Source organism: Narcine bancroftii, chromosome 6 (genome assembly GCF_036971445.1).
Source record: "Narcine bancroftii isolate sNarBan1 chromosome 6, sNarBan1.hap1, whole genome shotgun sequence".
Classification (NCBI taxonomy): Eukaryota; Metazoa; Chordata; class Chondrichthyes; order Torpediniformes; family Narcinidae; genus Narcine; species Narcine bancroftii.
This window is the reverse complement of record NC_091474.1, coordinates 169,061,051-169,084,889: the sequence shown is the minus strand read 5'-3', so window position 1 is coordinate 169,084,889 and position 23,839 is coordinate 169,061,051. Positions and strand designations below refer to the sequence as shown.

Genomic DNA, 23,839 nt, shown 5'->3' with positions numbered 1-23,839 from the left:
TGATATGTATATTTCCAGAAATAAATTGTTCATGAGAGACAATACCTATAATTTTCCTCAGAGCTGTTTAAGCTCTCTCACTATTACTTTTCCAGTATATGAGGAATAGCCCTATTTACAAATATAATTAGTTTTCACTACATGTCCAAATAGAACACAAATATCATTTGGATAATGTTAAATTAATCTGCAGATACATTTTTAATAGCTGTCATTCATCAAATATGTTTTGTCCTTAATCAAATATCTTTGATATACAGTAAAACTCCTTTTATCCAAATTATAGCAACCAGCAAACTCAAGCAACTGGCAAAAAAAATTGAGAAAAATAAAAAAAAAATATTTTAAGAATAAATAAACATTTAAATCCAAGTTTAAAAGTGTAAAAGTAAATGCTCTCTGAAGTAGCACCTAAACCTTTGGTGAAAATGGGAGCAAATATTCAGCCAGTGAAGTGAGTGCTTTGGTTGTGTGGTGCTCATTGCAGTACTTTGAATAAAGTTGTATGAAACAACAATGGTGTCACCCAGGATGAAGAGTTGTTGATGATGTTCATCATTGAGGTGACTCTCTAAAAGTACCTCCTTATCCCTGCTTAGTCAGAGTTTTTAATCAGAGTCTTTATTTTTATTAATATATTATTGTATATATTAAGTAAGGCTATATCTGCAAATTTGGTGGTGCTGTGGGAGGGGGGGGGGATTAATTATCTATAATGTTATTGTTCGTCTTTCAGGTGGCTCCATGGAGGACAAGGAACCAGGAGATGCAGCCACAGTTAAATGTTTTCAAAGAATGTGACTGAAAATAAAATAAAATGCTTTAATGTTTTGTGTAAGTACAGTACAATATTTTGTCTTTTAAACTGTTTATTCTTAATGCAGGAGTATGAGTTACAGATTGTAAGAGTGAGTCTCAAGCAACTGGAAAACTCACTTATCCAGCATCTACCAATCTCTGTAGGTGCTGGATACTAGGGCTTTTACTGTATTTCAAAATTAATCAGTTATGGTTTTTAGACTGCAATGTCAGGAAAATTGCAGAAAAAAATTAACATAATTACTGCCCATGTGGTCGTTCACTCTGGGCCCCTTTTTAGACTGCAAGTGCAACAGTTTCGGTGGGTGGACGTGCGGTAGAGTGGATGACCATCAACGAATTTTTTCGGTACGATTTACACTGCAGGCTTCCTCCAAAAAGTTGTAGGGGTCCTGCAGGATAAATCACGGGGCAGGAATTGACTCAAAATTCCTGCACATTCCTTTTTAGATGGCCCGTGTAGTGGCAAGATTCCTTGATTGTGCCGTTACATGCCTGCCGTCCAAAATCCATGAGTGTGACCCATGAATAAGAATTACCTTTTTACCAGGCTCTGTCATTTCCATTTAACTGTGCTGAAATAATTAGTGGAAGAAAAACTGATGTTGAGTGGTTTATAAATGCATCCTATGATATGGAAGTGATTTTTTTCTAATGACAATATTAAAGTCAGGCAAGTAGACATCTCACCCAATGAGCTTCCACCTGGGTGGGTTGGCTTAACATTGGCCAAATAAACCAAAAAGGAAATAGCTGATAATACATTCGAACACAATTGGAAAGTGCAAATACCCATGATTAATTTAATAATTAGACAATAATTAAGAGGCTTAGAGTAATGGGCCAGAAATTACTTGGTAATTTGTACCAAGTGCATGAATTGCAAATTTCCCTCAAACCTTCAAGTTATATTAATCTTGCCCCTTAAATTTCAAAATGCAAACTAAAAATGTCACCATGACTGTAAAGGATATCTCAGGCCTCATGTATGAGAATCGATGCTTAACCAATTAATTTAGTAGCAGAGAAAGAAAGAATAAATTACTTGAAAGGAAATTCAATGAGTAGGAACATCAAATTAGAAGGAAAAATAAATTGAGGTAAAAAATGTGGACTAAGAAAGATTAAAAAGATAAAGTTTTGTGGTAATGATTAGAATGGAGAAAACATTTTGAATAATTTAAAAAAAAACATTAGAGGGACAACTTACTTCCTGCAAAGGACTGAGACTTCACAGTTTTATTTGTTCATTTACTGCATTTCTGGGGTGATTAAAACCATAAATGACACCAGAAACAGAGTCTTTTTACAGATGAATATAATGGTATATTATGGACCAAAAAATTAGTTAGGATATTGCATGAAATTGTTATCACTTAATTTGTTTCGTTAATTGATTATTTTGTGGGTTTGTAACTACAGTATCTTAAATGTATCTTATTTGTAGCTGTTGTGATTACAATGTATATTTCTAAAATAATATGAACAGCATCAGTAAATATTAATATTTGAAAATTTTGGTAGTTTGTTGAGATAACTTGTGAACCGAATTATAAGTGTGCAGGAATTTACTCTTTTCTGCCTCAACTTTATACAAGGAGAGATCTTTCTCTTGAGCAACAATGAACAAACAATTTCCCAAACACAGGTTCAATATTAGTAAAAGACAAAACCTACTGTTATATATTTAAATCCAATTGTAGAGACTATTCCCGCAATACATCCAATCAGCAGACTACCATAAGGAAAGATCATCATGTCAGCAGAGGTCCCAGCAGCTACACCACCTGCCAAAGTAGCATTTTGTATATGAACCTGCACAAGAAAATGCAAACACAAAACTTTATTTGGAAAATAAACCACTTCTTAACTGAAATCAGGAGTTGTGCCCTTCAACATACCTACTTGCTTCACCCACCAACCATGATCCACCACTTCCCACCGCAAAGCCATTCAGGTCCCTCCCACTCTTCCCTGTTTCTTGAAGCGATTCTAATATTATGCTCGCCCCCCTATAAAACCTCAGGTCTAGTCCTGAACCAATCTGCCAAATTCCAGCTGTTCAGGAAATTGATCTCCCTGGAGCTCCATCACCTCAAGACATACCCACTGCACAATCGACCAATTTACTCTAAGAACCCCAATTCTTGTTCTGGCTGTGCTCTTGTTATATTACTTCTTGTTAAAAGTTCATTGATAGGGCAGCTAATAATTCTGTCAATGCACATTAGTACCAATCAGGGAATTCCCATGCTTCTGATCTTGTCACAAAATGTAAAACCAATTGAAAATCCTCACCTTCTCTATTTTAATAATAGTTTTTCTACAGAAATGAAATAAGACTGATACATTTATTAATTGTTCATTATTAGCAGTCATTTTTATTCCAATATGGATGCACTTACTCGACAAGTTGGAGGACTGAACATTGATACATAAAAATAATCATTGTTGGTGTTCCCTCATTATATGTATTATTTTATAGTTCTAAACTAAACAAAATATTAATGATAAGTGCAGTGTCCAACTGACATACACAGAAGTATTGCCACCTATTCCAACCAAATAGCCACATCTTTCCCTCTCCACAGACCAAAATTGAATTTTGGAAATTGGATTAATACAGTAGATTAGGAATGCATTAAACTCTCCCATCAAAAGGATATAAGGAATTAATTTGAGTTACAGAAAGGTTTAAAATACAGAATTTAATATTCTGAGCATCTGGTGAGAAACATTTTCTTTTATTGCCTTGGTTGACACCTGCTAGGCTTTTAAATAGGATGATGTGTTAGCGATCAATAGCTAAGGAGTTGTACTACAAGAGAAAATGCACTGAGAAGCATGAACCAATGAATCAGTCATGGAAGGGAGCCTCTAAAATATGAACTCTGAAATGGAGATCAGCAGTGTGATGCCTTAGAGTCAGAGCGAGTAAATGCAGCAAAATGAATAAAAGTAAATATATACATATATGTCATCTTATAGGACGACTCCAGAATTTCTGCCCAAAATGTTGGTTTTGAGTGATACTCTGTACATAAGTGGACCCTAAAATCTGGCACTTATCATTCAATAGTGGATACTGTTAAAAGCAAATCTCAATATTTTAATGACAAATAATCATTTAAAGGTTTAAATTTTATTTGGTTATTGATTTGGATTTATTTGGATATTTATTTAGATTTTATTTGCACTTGAAGCCTGTACAGAGTCAACGGCAGTCGAACCTGGCGCCTGGACCCCATGGAGGAGTGCTGAGACTTTGCAAATAACTAACTGGGCATGCGCAAGATTGCATCGAAGCTGGCGGGTAGATAGTGGCAAGTGGAAACTATCGTCGAGGTATAGGATGACTGTGATTTTAAGGTACAAGTTTTAAGTTTTGGATGATCAGTATGCATTCTTACCATGTCCAGCTTTCCTTTCCCATCAACCAAGCAGGAGAGAGCATAAGTCATGAGCACGCATGCGGCCAAAGAGTAATAGGTGTTGATGATAGCTCGGTACTGCCCATCTGGAGATTCTACGATGGCAGAATTAAAACTTGGCCAAAATATCCATAAGAAGATTGTACCTGAAAAAATACATAGAGCATTCATTAGACCCGAAATTTAAAAAAAATGAGTGATCAGCATTAATATTGGCTATACTTACAAACTGAAGAGTGACAGGTTATATTTACCAAAATACTGGAAAAACTAAATGGAATAACTTTTAAGATTTAATATTGCATAGTTATGTAAATCATTATGTCACCACATTCCAGAAACAACTATTTGCCTTGCTTATTTAAAGAGTTTCCATTTCAATATATGAATGTTGTTTACATAAACAAATGATTGGTAGAGGCCTGGATTTCAAACCAACCCCAGCAAAGCCCTGCTTCCTGTCTCACTAGCTGTCAAAACTGTGACTACAATGGAAAATTCTTGACATTTTTTCAACTGATTTTGATGGTGCTGTTAGACTTGCATCAACTTTAATCCAGGCATACGCTCAGATGGCAAATTACCATCTCAAGAAGAGAAGATATTGCTGCTAGTTTAAGTCAGCTTCTGATTTCTACAGGTGAGTTCATCAGAATAGCCTGGCCCTGGGTGGGAGAATTTTCTCACTCTGCGCGGCTACAGCTTGCTGAGAAATGTAACCGTTATGCTGAATGCCCGGCATAGTGCAAGGATCATGAAGGGCAGGATTCCAATACAAATGTGGAAGTGTTTCTCATTGGTTGCTGATAATCTCTAATGCTGCTTCAACTTTGATCACAAACTGTTTTGGAAAGGTCCCTTCAAGCTTGCACTGTTTTCCTTGTAGCAGCAATCACTTCCACAACACCATCACTGCACTTTCCACCAGTGTCTGCAGTTTTATCAGCTCTCGTACTGAAAAAAACTGTCAGCTGAGCTTGTGCCAGTTTAAAATGGATGCAGGTAGACTGGTAGCATTAAATATCTGTAAGTAAAACAGTAACAAAACAATGTGGTGCCCTCAATGGGTGGCATGATAGTGTAGTGGTTGTGCAACACTATTACAGCACCAGTGACTTGGGTTCGAATCTGGCGCTGTTTGTTGGGAGTTTGTATGATCTCCCCTTGTTTGCATGGGTTTTCCCTGGATGCTCCAGTTTCTTCTCACATTTCAAAACGTTGGAGGTTGATTACTATATTTGGGTGGCACGGGCTCTTTGGCCAGAAGGGCCTGTTACTGCACAGTACGTCTAGTTTAAGTTTAATAAAACAATATATTTTGAAGTGCTTTGCATGATATTATCAAATAAAAATTGACACAGGGCTGAATAAGGTGACATTCGAGTAAGTGATCAAATGCTTGGTTATGGAAGTATGTTTTAAGCAGGATCTTAATAGTTGAGAGAGCAAGAGATTTGGAGCCAAGATTTCAGAGCTTAGCCTATTGAGGCACAACTTCCCAAAGTGTGGCAAGTAGCATGTGGAATTCACAAAAGCTGGGAATTTGGGGACACACAGTGTTATTGCAGAATTGTAAGGCTGGAGAAAAGTATAAGTTGAACATAAGAATGAATATATTAAAATTGAAGAAACAAATGAACGTACTGTTATAGGATATTGTAAGGATAGGCTTTTGGCTGATTTTACTCAGTCCTCATTATCTGCTGATTTGAAATTGGCAAATCCAAGTATTTCTGAGGTTGGCCCTCAAGTCCTATCCATTTGTCAAGTTCAAAGAGAGCAGTTTTATTATGAAGTTAATCTTGTGATTTCAAAACCAATCATTGCTTGAAAGTTTAAATGAATTCAATGGAAGCAGTTTGTTAGCTAATATAATTGGTTTTGAATGTTTTTTATGCATCTTAAAGCTCTAGAAAATTATAGGATATGTTCATTGGGGGTGTGTTCTTCTCCCTGTGACCCTTGATTCCCTTCCTGATGAAGAACGTCTACCTCTGCAAAAGGAGATAGCCTCAGTAAAAGTCACAATTTTTATTATCTGCAGGAGGTCTGTGCCCCTACCCTCCACAGATATCAAGGGTTTGGATATATCATATATACCAGAATTTCTCAAACGTTCATGAATACACAATCTGCACTTTATATTGATGTAATTCTTATATTTGTACTTACCAATCATTGCAAACAAATCGGAGTGATATACAGACCCTTCATTATCTTGGGCATCTTGCAAATCTGGTCTGTGTAGAACTCGAGCAACAGCCAGGCCAAAGTATGCACCAAATGCATGAATAGTCATTGATGCACCAACATCTTTGACCTGTTAGAGACCCAAATAAAATCTTCATGTTTCAACTGCATAGAATTCCAAATTACCTTTACCACATGAAAAACTCCACAATCCATCCCTGAGGATTTTACAAGTATTTAATTTTGGCATTTTGATTCAGTTAGTGCAGGCACACAATAGTTTAATGTGGTAAACCACCATTAAATAATGCTTTTCATAGAATCGTGGAAGGCTACGGCACAGAAGAAAGCAATTTGATTCACTGTGACTGAGCAATCAAAATAATCTCACTGTCTTTTCCTGGAGCCTTGAGCCACAGCCCAGCAACCTTTCCAAAGTTCAGACTGAATACACATCTGGCGCCCTTTCAGAAAGAGTATTTCAGATTGTAACAGGTCCAAGTAAATCTTTATCTCACCTCTGGTGATCTTGTGAATTCTTTTAAATCTGTGTCCTCAATTTACTGTCACATTTTAGACCATAGGAGTGGAATTAGGCCACTCGGCCCATTGAGTCTGCCCAGTCATTCCATCATAGCTGTTTTACTATCCTTTTCAATCCCATTCTCCTGCCTTCTCCCTGTGACCCTTGATTCCCTTCCTGATGAAGAACGTCTACCTCTGCCTTAAATATCTCCAATTACTTGGCCTCCAAAGCCATGCATGGCAAGAAATTCTACAAATTCACCACCCTCTGGGAAAATAAATTCTTCTTCATTTCTGTTCTAAAGGGATCTTTTTGTATTCTGAGTCTGTGCCCTCTTGTTCCCGACTCCCCCACCATAGGAAATATCCTCTCCATATCCATTCTATCCAGACCTTTCAATATTCAATAGGTTTCAAAGAGATTTCCCCTCATTATTCTAAACTCTAGTGGGTATAATCCAAGAGCCTTCAAATGCTTCTCATATAAAACCCTTTGACTCTGGGGATCATCCTTGTAAACTATAGAAATTTCTGCTTTGAGAAAGAACCATTTTACAACTTCAAGCTCAAAAGAACAACTTTATCTGGACTCTCTCTTTAGAGAGAGAGAGAGAGAGAGAGGCTTGTCTTCTACCTCTGTTGTTTCTCCATTGCACACAGCATGGCCTTCACATAAGGCAAGGAAGCAATACACACAGGAAGTAAACCCCTCCCAGCCTCACTTTAAAAACAGCTCGCATTATAATATAAACCTATTCTGGATCCTCTCCAATACCAACACACCTACCCTAGATATGGAGCCCAAAAATTCTCACAATATTCCAAGTATGATCTGACCAATGCCTTATAAAGCCTCCCTCTTCTTATACAGGTACACAATCCTTTATCCAGACATCTAAAATCCGGAAAGCTCTAAAATCCAGCAAGTGGGGAGAGAGTGCAAATGGGTAAGTGGGAGACCGGCAGCAGGAGTCGGGCAGGCGAGAGACCGGCAGCACAAATTGGGTGGGCGAGAGACCGACAGCACAAGTCGGGTGGGCGAGGGGGAGATGGCAGCGCGACTGGAAGGGGGTGGGGGTGGATATAGCAGCACAATTCGGGTGGGTTTAAATCTGGCTTTCCGAAATCAAGAAAAATGCTTAATTCAGGGCACACTGTCCCCCAAGGTTTCCAGATAAAGGATTGTGTACCTGTATTCTAATCCTCTTGAAATGAATGCAAGCATTCCATTTGCCTTCCTTAAACCTGACAACATGGAAGTTGACCTTTCGGGAATCTTACACAAGGATTCTCAAGTCCCTCTGACTTTTGAAATCATTGTCCATTCAGAAAATGGTCTACGCCGTTATTCCTTCTACCAAAGTGCATGATCATACACTTCTCTACTGTAGTCCATTTGCCATTTTCCCTGTTCAATCTCCTAAGCTATCTAAGTTCTTCTGCAATCTCAGTGCTTTCTCAACAATACTTTCACCTCCTCTGATCTTTGGATCATCCACAAACCATTGACATAATAAGTGTCCGAGAATGAAGCCCTACTGGTCACCAGCAGCCAACCAGAGAAGGCCCCTTTTATCTCCATTCTCTCTCTCTCTCTCTCTCTCTCTCTCTCTCTCTCTCTCTCTCTCTCTCACTCTCTCTCTCTCTCTTTCCCCTGCCAGTCACCCAATCTTCTATCCTTCTCATAATACCAAGGGTTATCCTCTTGCTTAACAGCCTCAAGTATAGCACCTACTAAAAGACCTTTTTAAAGTCCAGATAAACCACACCAACTGATTCTTCTTTATCCATCCTTTCTGTTATTTCCTCTGTGACAGAATATATATAGATATGTTTTGGGGAGATAAATTGGGAAAGGTTTGTTAGAGTAGGTCACATACAAACACTTTAAAACAGATCTTATTTGAAATACTGGAGCCCTACCCCATGCTAGACATATCAGCTCCAGAGCCTTTGCAATAGTTTTGAAGAGCGCTCAAGAGACTTCACTAATGGATTTTGTTTACAAAAGGCAACAGATGAAAGAGCACGTTTGAGCTGCTACGTCTGGAAGACAACTTGCTGTTCTGAGAGGGTCATGTGGTTTTGCAAGCAGAGAGAGTCAAACAGGCTTTCTCTGAGAGAGAGAGAGAGAGAGAGAGATATCACTTGTACAGTGTTACAGCCAGCAGAAGTAGCTGGGACGGGAACAGGACAAGCTTGTTAGCTTGTAGAATGTCCCATTTTGGAAGACGGCCTGGTCAAAGCCCTGGAGGTTCATGAAAGAGGAAAGGACTGGCTGTTTAATGTTTCACTTGGAATAAGAGAAACAAAAAGGACTCTATGGTGACCTGAAAGAAAGAGGTTATCATCTGGAGAACCCTGAAGGGGCAAGTCTTGTCAGCAAGACACTGGAGTGGCTAATGGAAGTACATCAGTTGTGGATGTCCTGGAATAACAAATCTCTCTCTGAAAACCGACAATAACCTTCCTGAACAGTAACCATTTACCTTTCAAGCACCAAAGCCTGGTGAACTTCATAAATGTTAAATTCTGTGCACAGTATAAGAATTGTCTGCAACCAATGAACTTGGAGGAATGAGAAGTGAGATTGGACTGTGAACCAAAGAACTTTTCTGAACTTACACACACATTATATACACATGCGCTTAGAATTAGAAGGGGGTTAAGTTTGGTTAAGTAAGTCAATAGAGATAAGTTAAAGTTTGAATTTATTTTCATGTTTCAAGATAATTAAAAGCAACTTTTGTTGAAGTAACCATTTGTCTTGGTGAAGATCTATTGCTGCTGGGTTTTGGGGTCCTCTGGGTTCATAACACCTCAAAGAATTCCAACAGGTTTGTTAGGCAAAATTTCCCCTTCAGGAAACCATACTGACTGAACTATTTTACTGCTTGCCTCTATTGCACTGAAACCTCATCCTTAATAATAGATTCCAACATCTTACCAACCTTCAAAGTCAAGCTAGCTAGCCTATAATTTCTAGACTTTTGCCTATCTCCTTTCTTAAAGAGTGGAATTTGCAATTTTCCAATTCTCCAGAACCAAGCAATCCCTCAAAGATCACGACCAATTCCTCCACAATTTCTTCAAGTTCTTGGCCATAGTTCATCTGGTCTAGATAATGTATCCTTATTCATACCTTTTAACTTTCCCAGTACCTTCTCCTAGGTAATACCAACCATACACACTTCTGCCCCTTGATACTCTTGAATTTCTGGTACACTACTGGTTTCTTCCAAGATGCAAACTACTTATAAAGTTTGTCCACCATTTTGTTTTTCTCCATTACAATCTCCCCAATGTCATTTTCCAGTGGTCCAAAATATACCCTCACCTCTGTTTTGCTCTTTAAGTACCTGAAGAAACTTTTCACATCCAGTTGTATGTTGCTGGCTATCTTTATACTCATATTTTCTCTTCTTAATGCTTTTTTATTCTTCTGTTGGCTTTTAAAAGATTCCCAATCCTCTTGCTTTCCACTCATTTTTGCCATATTGTTCACCATCTCTTTTGTTTCTATGCTGTCTTTGACCTCCCTTGTCAACCACAGGTGCCTTATCCTCCCTTGTGAACATGTCTTCAACATTGAGATTAATTTGTCATTGACTTCCCAGTTAACTACAAACTCCAGCCACTCCTGCTCCACTATTCTCCCTGCTGGTGTCTGCTTTCAATCAACTTTGGCCACCTCCTCCCTCATACTTCTGTAGTCCCTTTTATTCCACTGGTTTACAGGCACACCTGATTTTAGTTTCTCCCTCTCAAACTGTAGATGAATTCTATCTTATTATTATTGACTCTTAAGGGTCCCCTTACCTTCAACTCAGGTTCATTGCATAATACCCAATTCATAATTGCTATTTCCCTGGTTGGTTTAGCCACAAGCTGTTCTGAAAAGCTATCCTGAAGGCATTCTAAAAATTCCTTCTCTTGGGGTCCATCAATATACAATATAGGTGTTGCAATCAATCTGCACATTGAAATCCCCCAATGCACAGTAAATAACTCAAGATGCTGAGACTGAGTCTCAGGAACCTCATCCTGTGCCGTGACCCGGGGTTTCTAGGGAAGGGTCAAGGTGTTAGAGGCTTTATACAAAGGCAAAGAGGGAGGAGTCACAGGTACAGTCACTGAATGGAGTGGAGCCAGGTAATCAGGAGAACTGCAGTTCACCACATTAATCACTTGTTTTTTATTGTCTGGTGGGGTGACATGAGGAACAAAGTATTACAGGTTAAGCTTGATCTTCTGTACTGAATGGCAGAGCGGCGGTTCTTGGGTTGCGGCCAGGGCTGCTGTCCTGTGCTGGACCTCCAGTCCTGTGTCGACCTGCTAGGGGCATGACTGCTTGACTGGAATGAATGGGGTGGAGGGAGGTTGTGATGGTACATATTGCATGTCCATGGAAGGAAGGGGGAGGTGCTGCTTGGTGGGTGTGCTCCTTTGGGGCCCCCAGGTACGTGAGGTCCCAAATGGAAACCATTTCCTCTTGCCCATCTGGGTAGGCCATGCACATGTATTGGGGGTTTGTGTGGAGGAGCTGATCCCTTTTGATTAGGGGGTCAGTTTTATGGCCCCTCATGTGTTTTCGTAGCAGGGCCGGCCCTGGAGATGTTAGCCAGGAGGGTAATGTGGTTCCTCACGTGGACTCCTGGGAAAGTGAAAATTCTTTCATGAGGGGTAGCGTTAGTGACATTACATAGCTGAGATCGTGTGGCATGGAGCGCCTCTGGAACGCAGTCCCCTGGACTTTAGGGTAAAGAAGATGGCCTTCCACATGGTGCTGTTCTCTTTCTCTACCTGATCGTTCTCCTGAGCATTATAACTTGAGGTCCTGCTGGTGACGATACCCCTGGTTAGTAGGAATTGACTGACTCATCACTCATAAACGAGGGCCCCCAATTTCTGTGGATGTACAACGCATACCCAAACAGAGTGAACAGGTTGTGCAGGGCCCCAATGACCATGATGGTGGTCATATCAGGGCAGGGGATGGGAAAAGGGAACCGCGAACATGTGTCAATAACCTTGAGGAAGTATATGTTGAGGTTGGTGGATGGAAGGGGGCCCTTGAAGTCCACGTTCAGGCATTCAAAGGATCTTGTGGCTTTTATCAGGTGTGCCCCATCTGGTTGGTATAAGTGCAACTTGCACTCTGCACAGACCCTGCAGTCCCTGGTCATGTCTTTGAGATCCCCAATGGAGTATGGTAGATTCCGAGATTTGATAAAGTGAAAACATCTCATGACACCGGGGTGGCAGAGGTTGCTGGGGAGGGCTTTGAGGCAATCCACCTGTGCGTTGGCACGTGTCCCTCATGACAGGGCATCTGGTACAGGATGTCATAATTGTAGGTGGAGAGCTCAATCCTCCATCTCAAAATTTTATTGTTGTTTATGTTACCCCACTGTTTTTTGTTGAACATCAATGCCACAGCCTGTTGGTCCATGAGCAGGATAAAACGTCTGCCAGCCAGGTAGTGCCTCCAGTGCCACACTGCCTCAACTATTGCCGGAGCCTCGCCTGAGGAGTGTCGGACTTCATGGCCCTGGAAGATGCAGGAGAAGGAGGCAACAGGGCAGCCTGCCTGATTAAGGATGGCAGGACAGGGCAAAATCGGATACATCTCTCTCCACCCGGAACGAGGCAGGTTCATCCACCGCATACTTTGCGGCTTTCACGATGTCCTCATTTATGCGGCAGAAGGCTGCCCTTGCTTCATTTGCCAGTGGGAAGGAAGTAGACCTGATAAGGTTTTATCCACATAATTTGGAACCCACTGAGTGTAATAAGAAAAGAATCCCAGGCACCTTTTCAGGGCCTTGAGGCTGTGGAGAAGGGGGAGGTCTAGCATAGGCCGCATGTGGTCGGTGTCAGGGCCAATGACCCCATTCTCCACGACGCAGCAAAGGATCACTAGTCAGGTAGTGCGTAAAACACATTTATCCTTATTGTAGGTCAGGTTCAGGCTGATCATTGGGAACACTCAGGGACTGACCCAGGTGGAAGAAGAGTGGATGCAGTCTGTTTGCATTGGTGGCCATGATGCCAGCTGAGTTTTGTAAGAAGTCCTCGAAGCAGCGTAGCCAGAGTTCAAAGCTGTCTGAGGCTTCAGGTTGATTTCCAACTTATCAAGTTTCAGGAGTTTGTCTATTGTTGGCGATGAAAACAAAAAATTGTGAATAAAATTGACGCGCAGTAAATAACTCAAGAGGCTGAGACTGAGTCAGTGATCTACGGCCTTTTATTCACAATGGACAGGGATCTCATCCTGCGCCGTGTCCCGGGCTTTCTGGGGAAGGGTCAAGGTGTTAGAGGCTTTACAAGATCAAAGGGAGAGAAGCCACAGATACAGTTACAGAACGGGGCAGAGCCAAGTAATCAGGAATACAGCAGTTCACCACACCTCCATGACCCCATGATTATTGTAACATTGCCCCTTTTGCATTCTTTTTCTATCTCCCACTGTAATTTGCATACCATATCCTGGCTACTAAAGCCTCTACATTTATAAAGTATGGAGGCCTGTAAACAACTCCCATCAGGATCTTTTTACCCTGACAGATTCTTAATTCTACCCACACGGATTCTATATCTTATGATTCAATGTTCCCTCTCTCCAAAGATTGATTCCATTTTTACCAACAGAACTACCCCATCCTCCTGTCTACCTGCCTGTCCTTCTGATACACTGGGTATTCTTGGATATTTAGTTCCCAGCTATAATCTTCTTTCAGCCACAACTCAGATGCTCACACCTTCATACCTGTAAGTTTTCAACTGGCTACAAGATCATCACGTATTGATTTCTAATACAGTAGCCATTTAAATACGGGACCTTCTGTGGTGTATTCATCACCCCTTTCAATTTTGATTCCAAAGAACTACGTTAAATCCTTAATCTTACACTTGCAATTTTGCCCTTATTGACAGCCTATCTTTCCTCACAATCTCATTACACAGTATATCTCATTACACAGTATATCTCATTACACAGTATATCTCATTACACAGTGTATCTCACTACACAGTATATCTCACTACACAGTATATCTCATTACACAGTGTATCTCATTACACAGTGTATCTCATTACACAGTGTATCTCACTACACAGTATATCTCATTACACAGTGTATCTCATTACACAGTGTATCTATTTGTGTATCATCTGGTCTATTCACTATCCTCTCATTCTGATTCTCATCCCCCTGCCAAACTAGTTTAACTGCTCCCCAACAGCTCCAAACAAACCTGCCCACCAGGATATTGGTCCCCCAGTTCAGGTGCAACCCATCCTTTTTGTACCTTCCCCAGAAGAGATGCTAATGACTCACAAATCTGAGCTTCTGCCCTCTGTACCAACTCTTCAGCCTCGTATTCATCTACTGTAACTTTCTATTTCTACCCTCACTGGTGTGTGGCACAGGCAGCAATCCAGAGATTACCACCTTTGAGATCCTGCTTTTCAGCTTCCTTCTTAACTCCCTTTATTCACTTTTAAGACCTCGTCCCTTTTCTGATCCATGTCATTGGTACCAATGTGGACCATAACGTCTGACTGCTCACCCTCCTGTGTGAGAATGCTGTTGACACAATCTGCAATGTTCCTGACCTTGGCTCCTGTGAGGCAACATAGCATCCAGGAGTGTCGAGCTTGACCATGGAACGTCCTATCTATTTCCCTAACTCAAATCTCCTATCACTATAGCTCTCCTCTTCTCCCCACTTTCCTTCTGAGCTGAATGGCCAGACTCTGTGCCAAAGACCTAATCACTATCACTTGTCCCCCCTCCCCAACATCAATCAAAACAGTATACTTATTGTTGAGGGGAATTGCCACAGGGTTGCTCAGCCATGAATGCCTATTCTCCTCCCCTCTACTAACAGAGACCTAGTTACCTGCCTCTTACCTCTTGGGGGTGACTATCTCCCTTTATCTCCTCTCTGTCACCCCCTCTACCTCTCGAATGATTAGGAGTTCATCCAGCTCCAGCTCTAGTTCCCTAACAGGGTCTGCAAGGAGCTTCAGCTGGATGCAATTCTTGCAGGTGGAGTCATCAGGGACACTTGTGCTGTCCCAGATTTCCCACATGCTGCATCTGGAAGTTACTGCTACCCCTGCTGCAATCCCCACTGCCTACTCTGGGCTATTATGAAAATATCTTACCTGACCTTACTTGTAGCACATCCTCAGCCTCGATGTCTCTCAAACTAAAGCCTCTACATTTATAAAGTATGGATCACATGTGCTTTTTAACTTTCTGAATTTGACCGTGCATCTTTAAAATTAGGGTAGTTACACCCCATAATTTTTTTTTCTTATTTCCAGAATCCAGATATAAATCTAACCTTCCATCACTTGATATCTCTCTCTCTTTCTCTCTCTCTCTCTCTCTATATATATATATATATATCCAATGTTCCTTTCTTTTAGCTTTGGTTATCTCATGCACTCGCCACTTTACCAAGATTGTACTCCAATCTTGAATACATACCTTTAGGATCCCAGTAACCAAGTGTTCATTGAAAGCAAATATTGAAATCTCCAACAAAGTCATGACCAGAAGTTGGACTGGACTAGTCTTCCCCAAAACTGCTCCAAATGAAATCAGGACAGCTGCTGTGCTGAAGTCTGCATTGATTAAGCTACAGAACAATAATATTTATTAAACATTTCATTGATCAGAGTTAATTTCAACAGTAATTAAATCTTATTGATGACCAATGATCATTACTGAAGGCAACTGTTGTTACCTGAAACATAGCCTAAGTTGGTTCCAATATACTATTACATACTATTTTTGTAGTATGTAATGTTAACATCATCCCAACATGGGAAATATCCTGAACCAGATGGCCATGATTTCAGTCAGAATACAATGTAGGAGAACAAACCCATCCCTCCAAATTCCCAACTCAACAATACACAAGTAGTCCTGTTTAAAAAGACTATCAAGCCCTGACCTATCAATTGGTGACTGATTGGGTGATTTTGCTACAATTCCAAAGGCACTTTTAGAAATTTTTGAAGTTGCTAGTCTACATAGTGGACTTAGTTGTCGGCACAGTTAGCGCAATACTGTTACAGCACCAGTGATCAGACCAGGGTTTGAATCCTGCACTGTCTGTAAGGAGTTTGTATGTTCTCCCTGTGATTGCATGGATTTCCTCCAGGTTATCTGGTTTCCTCCCACCATTGAAAACGTAATGGGTGTTGTAGGTCAATTGCGTGTAATTGGGTGGGCCAAAAAGGGCCTGTAATGGTGCTGTACGTCTAAATTTAAATCTAAATAGGTAATGGTGTGCCCAACATGACACACAGTATCATAGGAGGTTATGCTGTTCATGGAGTTGTCCATCACTTTGACACTGGGAAAAGGCACATAAAATATTCAGCAAAACCCTGTGAAGGGTTCACGCTGTATTCCTCAACTTTGTACTCAGGCTCTCCAGTGTGCGCTTTCAGCGCCTCAGGCATTCCATTGTGCATTCTTATTACAGGTGCCTTCATTCAGTGGACGTTCTAGAGTTGCCTGCTGCAGAACACATTTACAAACTTTCCCTTGGAGAAGAATCACCTGTGCTTGCCTGTTGTTATTGTTGGCCACTTGCTCACTTTCGCACTGTTAAAGATATAGTTCCAGCATGCCTGCCAGCATCTACAGCCAAATCAAACTTCTTTACAAAGTGCAGGGTGACATTAAGTTGAGTATATTAAGTTTAAATGGTGCTGTCCACTCCTGGAATTATGCCTGATGCTAAGGAGCAGAGTGTAATTGGCAATAGAATAATACTGATATTATTATATTGAGCAGGCATATAATGATATAATGTGCTTCATATTCTTATGTATTCCTACTCCAGACTGCAGTGCTGTCCTATTCAGTTCACACTATTTAAATGCTATTGTTAATTGTTTATAATTAGTTGAATCATTGCCTTGTGCAGTGTTCAAGCATGTTAACCACCAGTTAGTTAGCAACTAAGTCCACTATGTAGACTATTGCATTTCCACTGAGTTAAATAATGAGATGATATTCTTTGACATAAGATCTCAGTCCACATGCAGTTGCCATATGCTGAAGACTTAAATGGTAAAATTGTAAGACAAATCAATATATACGAGTAGTTTCTAGTCATTAGTCTTTTATTTATTTATGGCTCTACTTTTACTTGATTAATTAATTAAATAACCTAAGTTAAATTTAATTAAATGCCAAACTTATTTAAAAGTAGTTTTTCACAAAAAATGGACTGTGAAGAGGATTTCAAGGAGAGAACAGTTTATATGAATTGGTAAGGATCTGGTAGATGACCTTTAGTAGAGAAAATATAAAAGTGGAACCATTTTTAAACAGTGACATTTGATGTTTTAATGCCTGAATCACTGCATATCTAGCATGTAGGCATGGCAAGTAATTAGAAAGGAAAATGGTATATTGGCCTTCATGCAAAAGAATTGAGAGTAAGACTAGAAATGATTTATTTCAGTGATGTAGATTGTTAGAGCACCATATATGCCAGCATACAAGATGACACGTATAAGATGACCCCTGAATTTTCACCTAAAATGTAGGTTTTAAGCTAAACTCACTGTATAAGACAACCCTGTCTTACTACTCCAATAGTCCTTTTCCTACCATCCCAAAGACTAGTGCAGTGATGTCACAATATTTTAAATGCAAATTACTCAGTAAAGGTTCAAACTTTACTAGTATATTTTAAAATAAACCTCTGTCTACTCTTTCAAGAGTACAGGATGCGACAGCAATCAGACTGGGCGGATGGACCTCGTGGGGGAGCGCTGAGACTTTGCTGTTAAGATTCTGATTTTATGCTTGCCGTGGGGGAAGACAGACGTCGGTGTTAAGGTTAGGATTTTATACTTGGTGCGGGAGACCACTGAGACTTTGCTGTTAAGGTTTGGATTTTATAGTTGGCATGCAAGGTGACCTCTCGTTTTTGGGTGACATTTTTAAAGTTCAAGTCCTGTTTTATAAGCTAGCATATATGGTAACTTCATCAGGAGTATTGTGTACAGTTCTGGTCTCTTATCTAAGGAAAGATAAACTTGCAAGAAAAGTGCAGAAAATGAATCCTGGGATTATGGATTGGGGAGAAAAAGGCAGATTGGACCTGTTCTCTCTTCAGTTTAGAAGAATGATAGGAGATGACATTGAAATATATTAAATTCTTGAAGAATTTGACAGATGAGATGCTGTAGTAGCTGTGCTTCCCTTGGTCAGGGTGCCTAGAACCATAGTCATACCCCACCTACACATGCACAATGGCTAAATGATATTATGTCTTGCTTAAATCTAGAAAAAAATTAAATACACTATCAAGGATTCACATATTAAATTCCAAAAGACCCATGGGGCTCATTTATGGACTACTATCATAATTTTAATATTTAGTGTAGTTCAGGAATCATGGCACACAGTTGTCCCTCTCCAAGAGGGTGTTACTTGATTCATAAATGTCAATTTTCAGTCTTGTCTAAAGGAGGGGGTTTTGACATTTTAAAAACTTTTTTTCTTTTTTTGTTGTTATGTTTTATTTTATTATTAAGAATGTGGTCTGGATTCTTTAATTATGATCATATTTGCATTTTTTTCTAATTTTGTTGCACATTGTTTATTGTACCATTTAATTGTTTATTCTTTAAATATGACTAAAAATATTTTTAAAAGAAAGTGCAAAACCTCACACTTGTCAAAGTTAAATTCCATTTCTAACTCTTTGGTCCACCTTCCCAGCTGATCTGCATCTTGTTGTAAACATTGTTCCTCACTGTCCACTACACCACCAATTTTGGTGTCATTTTCAAATTTACTAATTGCCTCTTATACTTATCGAGGGTGTTGCTTGATCTGGACAGCTTAAATCTGTCTTAAGCCTCTTTCTTTTTGCTGACCAGAGCCTCAATATCTCTTGTCAACCAGGGTTCCCTAAACTTGTAGCTTTGCCATTCATCCTAACAGGAATACACTTTATTTGAACTCTTGCTATATCACTTTTAAAAGCTTCCCATTTTCAGCCGACCCTTACCTTCAAACAGCCTCTCCTAATCCAACTTCTGCAAGTTCCCACCTAATGCCTCTAAAATTGACCTTGCTCCAATTTAGGGCCTTAACTGTGGGACCACTGGAGTGGGTTTACTGAGATTCAATCTTGCAAAACATATTTAGAGCCTTAGTGCAAATAGTCTTTTAGCAATTTATCATTAAATGAGTAGATGTACCTGAAAATGTTGATTTTGATTTGTCCATTGAAGTGGTGTAACCAGCCTTGCATCAGTGTGCCCCATTGAAGACCAAAGGCAGCAATGAGCAAGTTGAATCCCACACTGCTGAATCCATACCTCTTCAGAAAAGTCATGAGAAAACCAAATCCAATGAAGATCATGACATGCACATCCTGGAAACCTGTATAAGAAACATGTGTTTATTATCATCTGCAATCCAAAACACCATTGTAAAATGTGGGGGACACTTTTCTTGGTTTCCTTTTCCTTTAAGCTGGAAGGTATCAAGTATTAAACCAAGTCCAGGAAGTTGCTGTTGAAAGTCACACTTTGAACTTTCAGGCCACTGTTAATGGGGAGGTACTTGAAGATGCCAATGTCATTTCTTAAGTTAACCCTTCAGATTGGCAGATCCTTCAGTTTGAAGGAGGTTTTGTCTGTGACAGAGGAAATCAATCTGAGAAAATGCTGGACGTACTTAGCAGAAAGGGTCTGCCCTGAAACATTAACTGTTTCCCTTTCCACAGATAGTGTGTTTCCAGTAGTTCCTGTGATGTTATTTTAGGTTTCCAGCTTTTGCAATGATAGAATTTCATATTGTTTAAGGATCAATTAAATAGGAGAAGGCTTCTTATGCATTTGAATTGCGCAGACACACACACACACACACACACACACACACACACACACACACACACACACACACACACACACACACACACACACACACACACACACACACACACACACACACACACATACACACACACACACACATCATACAGCAATGTTTTAGAACATGGCATGCTATGTTCCAGTTATGAAACTGGGTGATCCCTTTTCTGAAGGACTGTTAGGAATGGGCAGCATTCAAGGAAAAAAATATGACAAAACACAAAAGTCTGCAGACACTGTGATTGTAGTAAAAAGACACCTTAAATGCTGGAGAAACTTAGCTGATCATTTCAGTCCCCATACTGGACAAAGATATATTGCTGAAGTTTCTTGTCTGAGCCCTTCTTCAAGGAATATCTCGTTCCTTTTCATATCCAATTAACACCTTTTGTTGGTCTTGATTCCTCCCCCAGCCAACATTGACACTGAGATTTTCTGCTTCTGGCTCATTCTCCTTATTCCATAAAGAAGTGCTCAGGCCCAAAACATCGGCAATATATCTTTGTCTCCTATGGATGCTGAAAATACTTGCTGAGTGCCTCCAGCATTTTGATGTGTTTTTACAGTAAAAGAAGACTGTTTCTTCTAGCAAATCCACAAGGGGGCAATGCAGTACAATCTCTGCAAGCTAATCCTTCTCCATGTAAAACGTTTATTCATTATGTTGACATATATTTGGCATATTGTTTAATAGCTGTCTTTGAGGTACCACAAAGTTTATAGATGTGATTATCATCACCTTTCCCAGATATCAGGACAACTAACCTACTCCAGAAACATCTCTAAAAATAAATTTGTGATTTAAAAAAAATGTTTCTCCAAGACTGTTTAATCTGGTGATTAAACACTGGATATAATTTCACAACGTGCACATTTACAGGCACAGTTTAAACAGGAGTTTGATTAGCCATCATCATCTTGGGTTTGATTTTTAACCCAAGCTTTACAACCATTCTCTGTGAAATGTAATGCTCATTGATTGCTTACAGCAGTTAATCCTATCTGGAATTTAGTTATCTTCAGATAAATTTGCTCAACCTGCAAATGATGTACCTATCCAGTTGAGAGACATTGGTGACTACACATTATCCAGCTTTTGTCCCATCTAGAATCTGCCAATGCATTTTAATGTGGGGGAAATCTTCCTTCCCTTTATCCTACAAGTCAATAAATCAATCAATAAATAAATAAATAAATAGAAAGAATGCCAAAACCAGACAAACAGCTTGAGAAATACCAATCAGAAAATCTACTAAATGGGTTTAATTAAGTTCTGGTTTTCTCATTCTTTGTAAATACCTGAAGTATTTGAAAGTTTGTTTGACTTGCAAGGAATTTAATGTTCACCAATATAGAAAAAATGTCAGTTAATTTTGACCATGTTGAGAACTGTTATAGAATCGTGTTCTTTGGTCACTTTAATGTCAAAGTTCCAACATTAATTTTTTTGTGATTGTCCAACAGTTTTTATTCATTTTAAAACATATGTGGATAGAGAGTATACAACAACATTTAAAGATTTTGGTGAATACTACTACAGTAAAATTCAGATATTTCACCACTCTTGGGGCATACAGGAAAGTCCAAAAATCCAGACTACTAGAGAATCTCAACTTTTATAAAACTCTCAGTCTTTTACATTTAATGGGCTTTTGTGTTTTGTGTGTGTGTGTGCATAAGCGCCACAGATGCACAACGGCAACAAGTGACAAGAACATCAGATGCAACAGAAGACAGAGAAATGAATGAATAAATATTTATTTGATTTTTTTGTACTTTGTATTTTATATGAAAATATTTTGTTAATAAACTAAACATAATTAATTAATTTGTATTAAATAACATCTGCTTTCATTTGTATACTGTATTTTTCTTTTACTGTGTTCATTTTTAAACATAATTTCAAGCATTACCTCCTCTTATTTTGTGGTGGAAATATTTTATGTTTACATTTTGTCAAGTGTTGACTTTATTTTTCTTTAAAACTGCTCATTTTGATAAATGAAGCATGTTGTATTAACTAATGATTAAACTATCAAAATTTACCTGTTCATCTCTTCTTTATTCTAACTTTAATTTGAATTTTAAAAGGATTGCCCAAAGAACCCTGAAAATCAGGCCTGACTCGATCCCTGAGCAAACAGATTCTTGGACTTTTTCTGTGTTTTCTAGACAGTTGGATATCCAGTAATATCCAACGTGCATTCATTAAATGTTTTGAACATGTTACATCATTGTATATTTTCTGTAAATCCAGAGTTTAAAGAAAGCCAGAAGTATGCAAACATGCAGGATCATGGCTCTGATTGCAAACCTATCCAGATTCATAAATCAAATGTTCTGGACTCCAACCCCAGGTCTGACCACACATCTGATCCACAGTCTGGACTCCAAACCCAACTCTGGTTGCACACCTGATCCACAATCTGGACCTCAACCCCAGCTCTGCTTCACAGATTTGAAGCACATTCTGGACCCCAACTCTAGCTCTGGCCGCATATCTGAACCACTGTCTAGATCTCAACCCCAGTTCTGACCACACATCCAAACCACAGTCTAGATCTCAACCCCAGCTCTGACCACACATCTGAACCATAGTCTGGACTCCAACCCCAGCTCTGACCACACAACTGAACTGCTGTCTGAACCCTAAGCATGCTCTACTCTAGTAATAATTGGAATAAACTTATTTTTTTAAGACGTGGGCTATCTTAACCATTGTTTTAATGATGAGCCTTCAGAATTTGATTTTATGTTTTATCTCTTACTTGTATTTCTGAAAATCAAAAACATATTACAAATGATTTAAAAAGTGAACCTGATGGAATTTGGCGAGGATTTAGATTGCTGTGGTAGTTGCTCATTAACATGAAGCTTCACTAGATACTTTAAATTAAATCTGTAACACAAATATTGATTTATGCAGAGTTATTGATAATACTTAATCCATTTTTGAGGTAAAGTTTGTTAAAATTGTAAGGAAAATGTACATCGATTTCATTTAACAACTGGAAATAGATGCAATATAAAGTAAATAGTTCTGATCACTTTGAATGTAACAGAGATACTGAATGAAATTATTTGTTTTCACAGTTTGCTTTTCTTTTTTTACATAAATAGAATCCATGTATTAATAATTGAAAAATACAAATAATCAAATTGATGTAAATTATCTAAACATTAAATATCTAATTTAGCATCTTTGACTTTATGCTTTCCTGCATAGAAAAAATATCTTTTTTGTTGAAGGAGATCTATTATTTAAAATAGGAAAATATAAACATGCAAAAATAATTTTTGAACAATGTGCCTCAGAAAAAAATATAATATCATCAGGTTTTAAAGATGTAGTTTTTATGCAACTTGCCAGCAAATAAATACAAAATAAATGCATCACATGGAAATAAATAAGAAAATAAACATAGCTACCTTCTGTTCACTATAGACATACTTACTTGGGTATGTTTTGTAGAATTGAGCTGGTGCAGAGGTGTTTTTAAAACCAATTCTCGAATCAGCTCCTTCATCATATGTAATAAAAATTCCATATAAAATAATAACCACAATTTCCAGCGTTATTGCCAGAATAGGAAACTTGAAACGCATGTTGGTAGAGTAGAATGCAGGCATCACACGCCTTTATCTTTGTCTCGACAAACTTTCTGAGATATACTACTTGAGTTTCAAAATGTTTTTTTTGAGATTGTAAACCAATGACAGAGGAATAACATTACTCGGTAGTTCACACCCATTGCAAAAGGGTGGGATTAATTGGCATATGTCCAAATGGCTTTATTAGGCACTATAATTTTGTAAGATTTGTGTAGAAAATAAAATTACTTGACCATAACGTTATGTTCCCAAGAATTTGTCAAAAATTGTACATGAGAAAATGCCAAGAATGTAGGAATAAAAACAAGGAAATAATAGTAGTTTATTGTAATTTT

The 23,839-nt window shown here is 38.9% G+C and overlaps 1 protein-coding gene and 1 long non-coding RNA gene across 3 annotated transcripts in view; one reads left to right on the top strand and one right to left on the bottom strand.

Moving 5' to 3' along the window:
- LOC138736726 (uncharacterized) overlaps positions 1–810 on the top strand; it is a 46,587-nt gene extending 45,777 nt beyond the window's left edge. The window contains exon 4 of the long non-coding RNA XR_011340532.1: positions 737–810. This is a non-coding gene — a long non-coding RNA (uncharacterized lncRNA). The remainder of the gene's footprint in view (positions 1–736) is intronic.
- LOC138736724 (ammonium transporter Rh type A-like) overlaps positions 1–23,558 on the bottom strand; it is a 40,793-nt gene extending 17,235 nt beyond the window's left edge. Inside the window, exons 1-6 of one of the 2 annotated variants that reach the window (XM_069886694.1) lie at positions 23,348–23,558; positions 19,215–19,398; positions 15,466–15,616; positions 6,423–6,570; positions 4,230–4,396; positions 2,497–2,634 (exon numbers count right to left, since the gene is read on the bottom strand). In XM_069886694.1, coding sequence (XP_069742795.1) covers positions 2,497–2,634; positions 4,230–4,396; positions 6,423–6,570; positions 15,466–15,616; positions 19,215–19,398; positions 23,348–23,522 — 963 coding nt within the window. In that variant the 5' untranslated portion in view covers positions 23,523–23,558. Of the gene's footprint in view, positions 1–2,496; positions 2,635–4,229; positions 4,397–6,422; positions 6,571–15,465; positions 15,617–19,214; positions 19,399–22,710; positions 22,795–23,347 lie in introns of those variants that run through there. The other variant, XM_069886695.1, reaches the window with a different exon arrangement.
- Between the last annotated feature and the right edge of the window lie 281 nt (positions 23,559–23,839).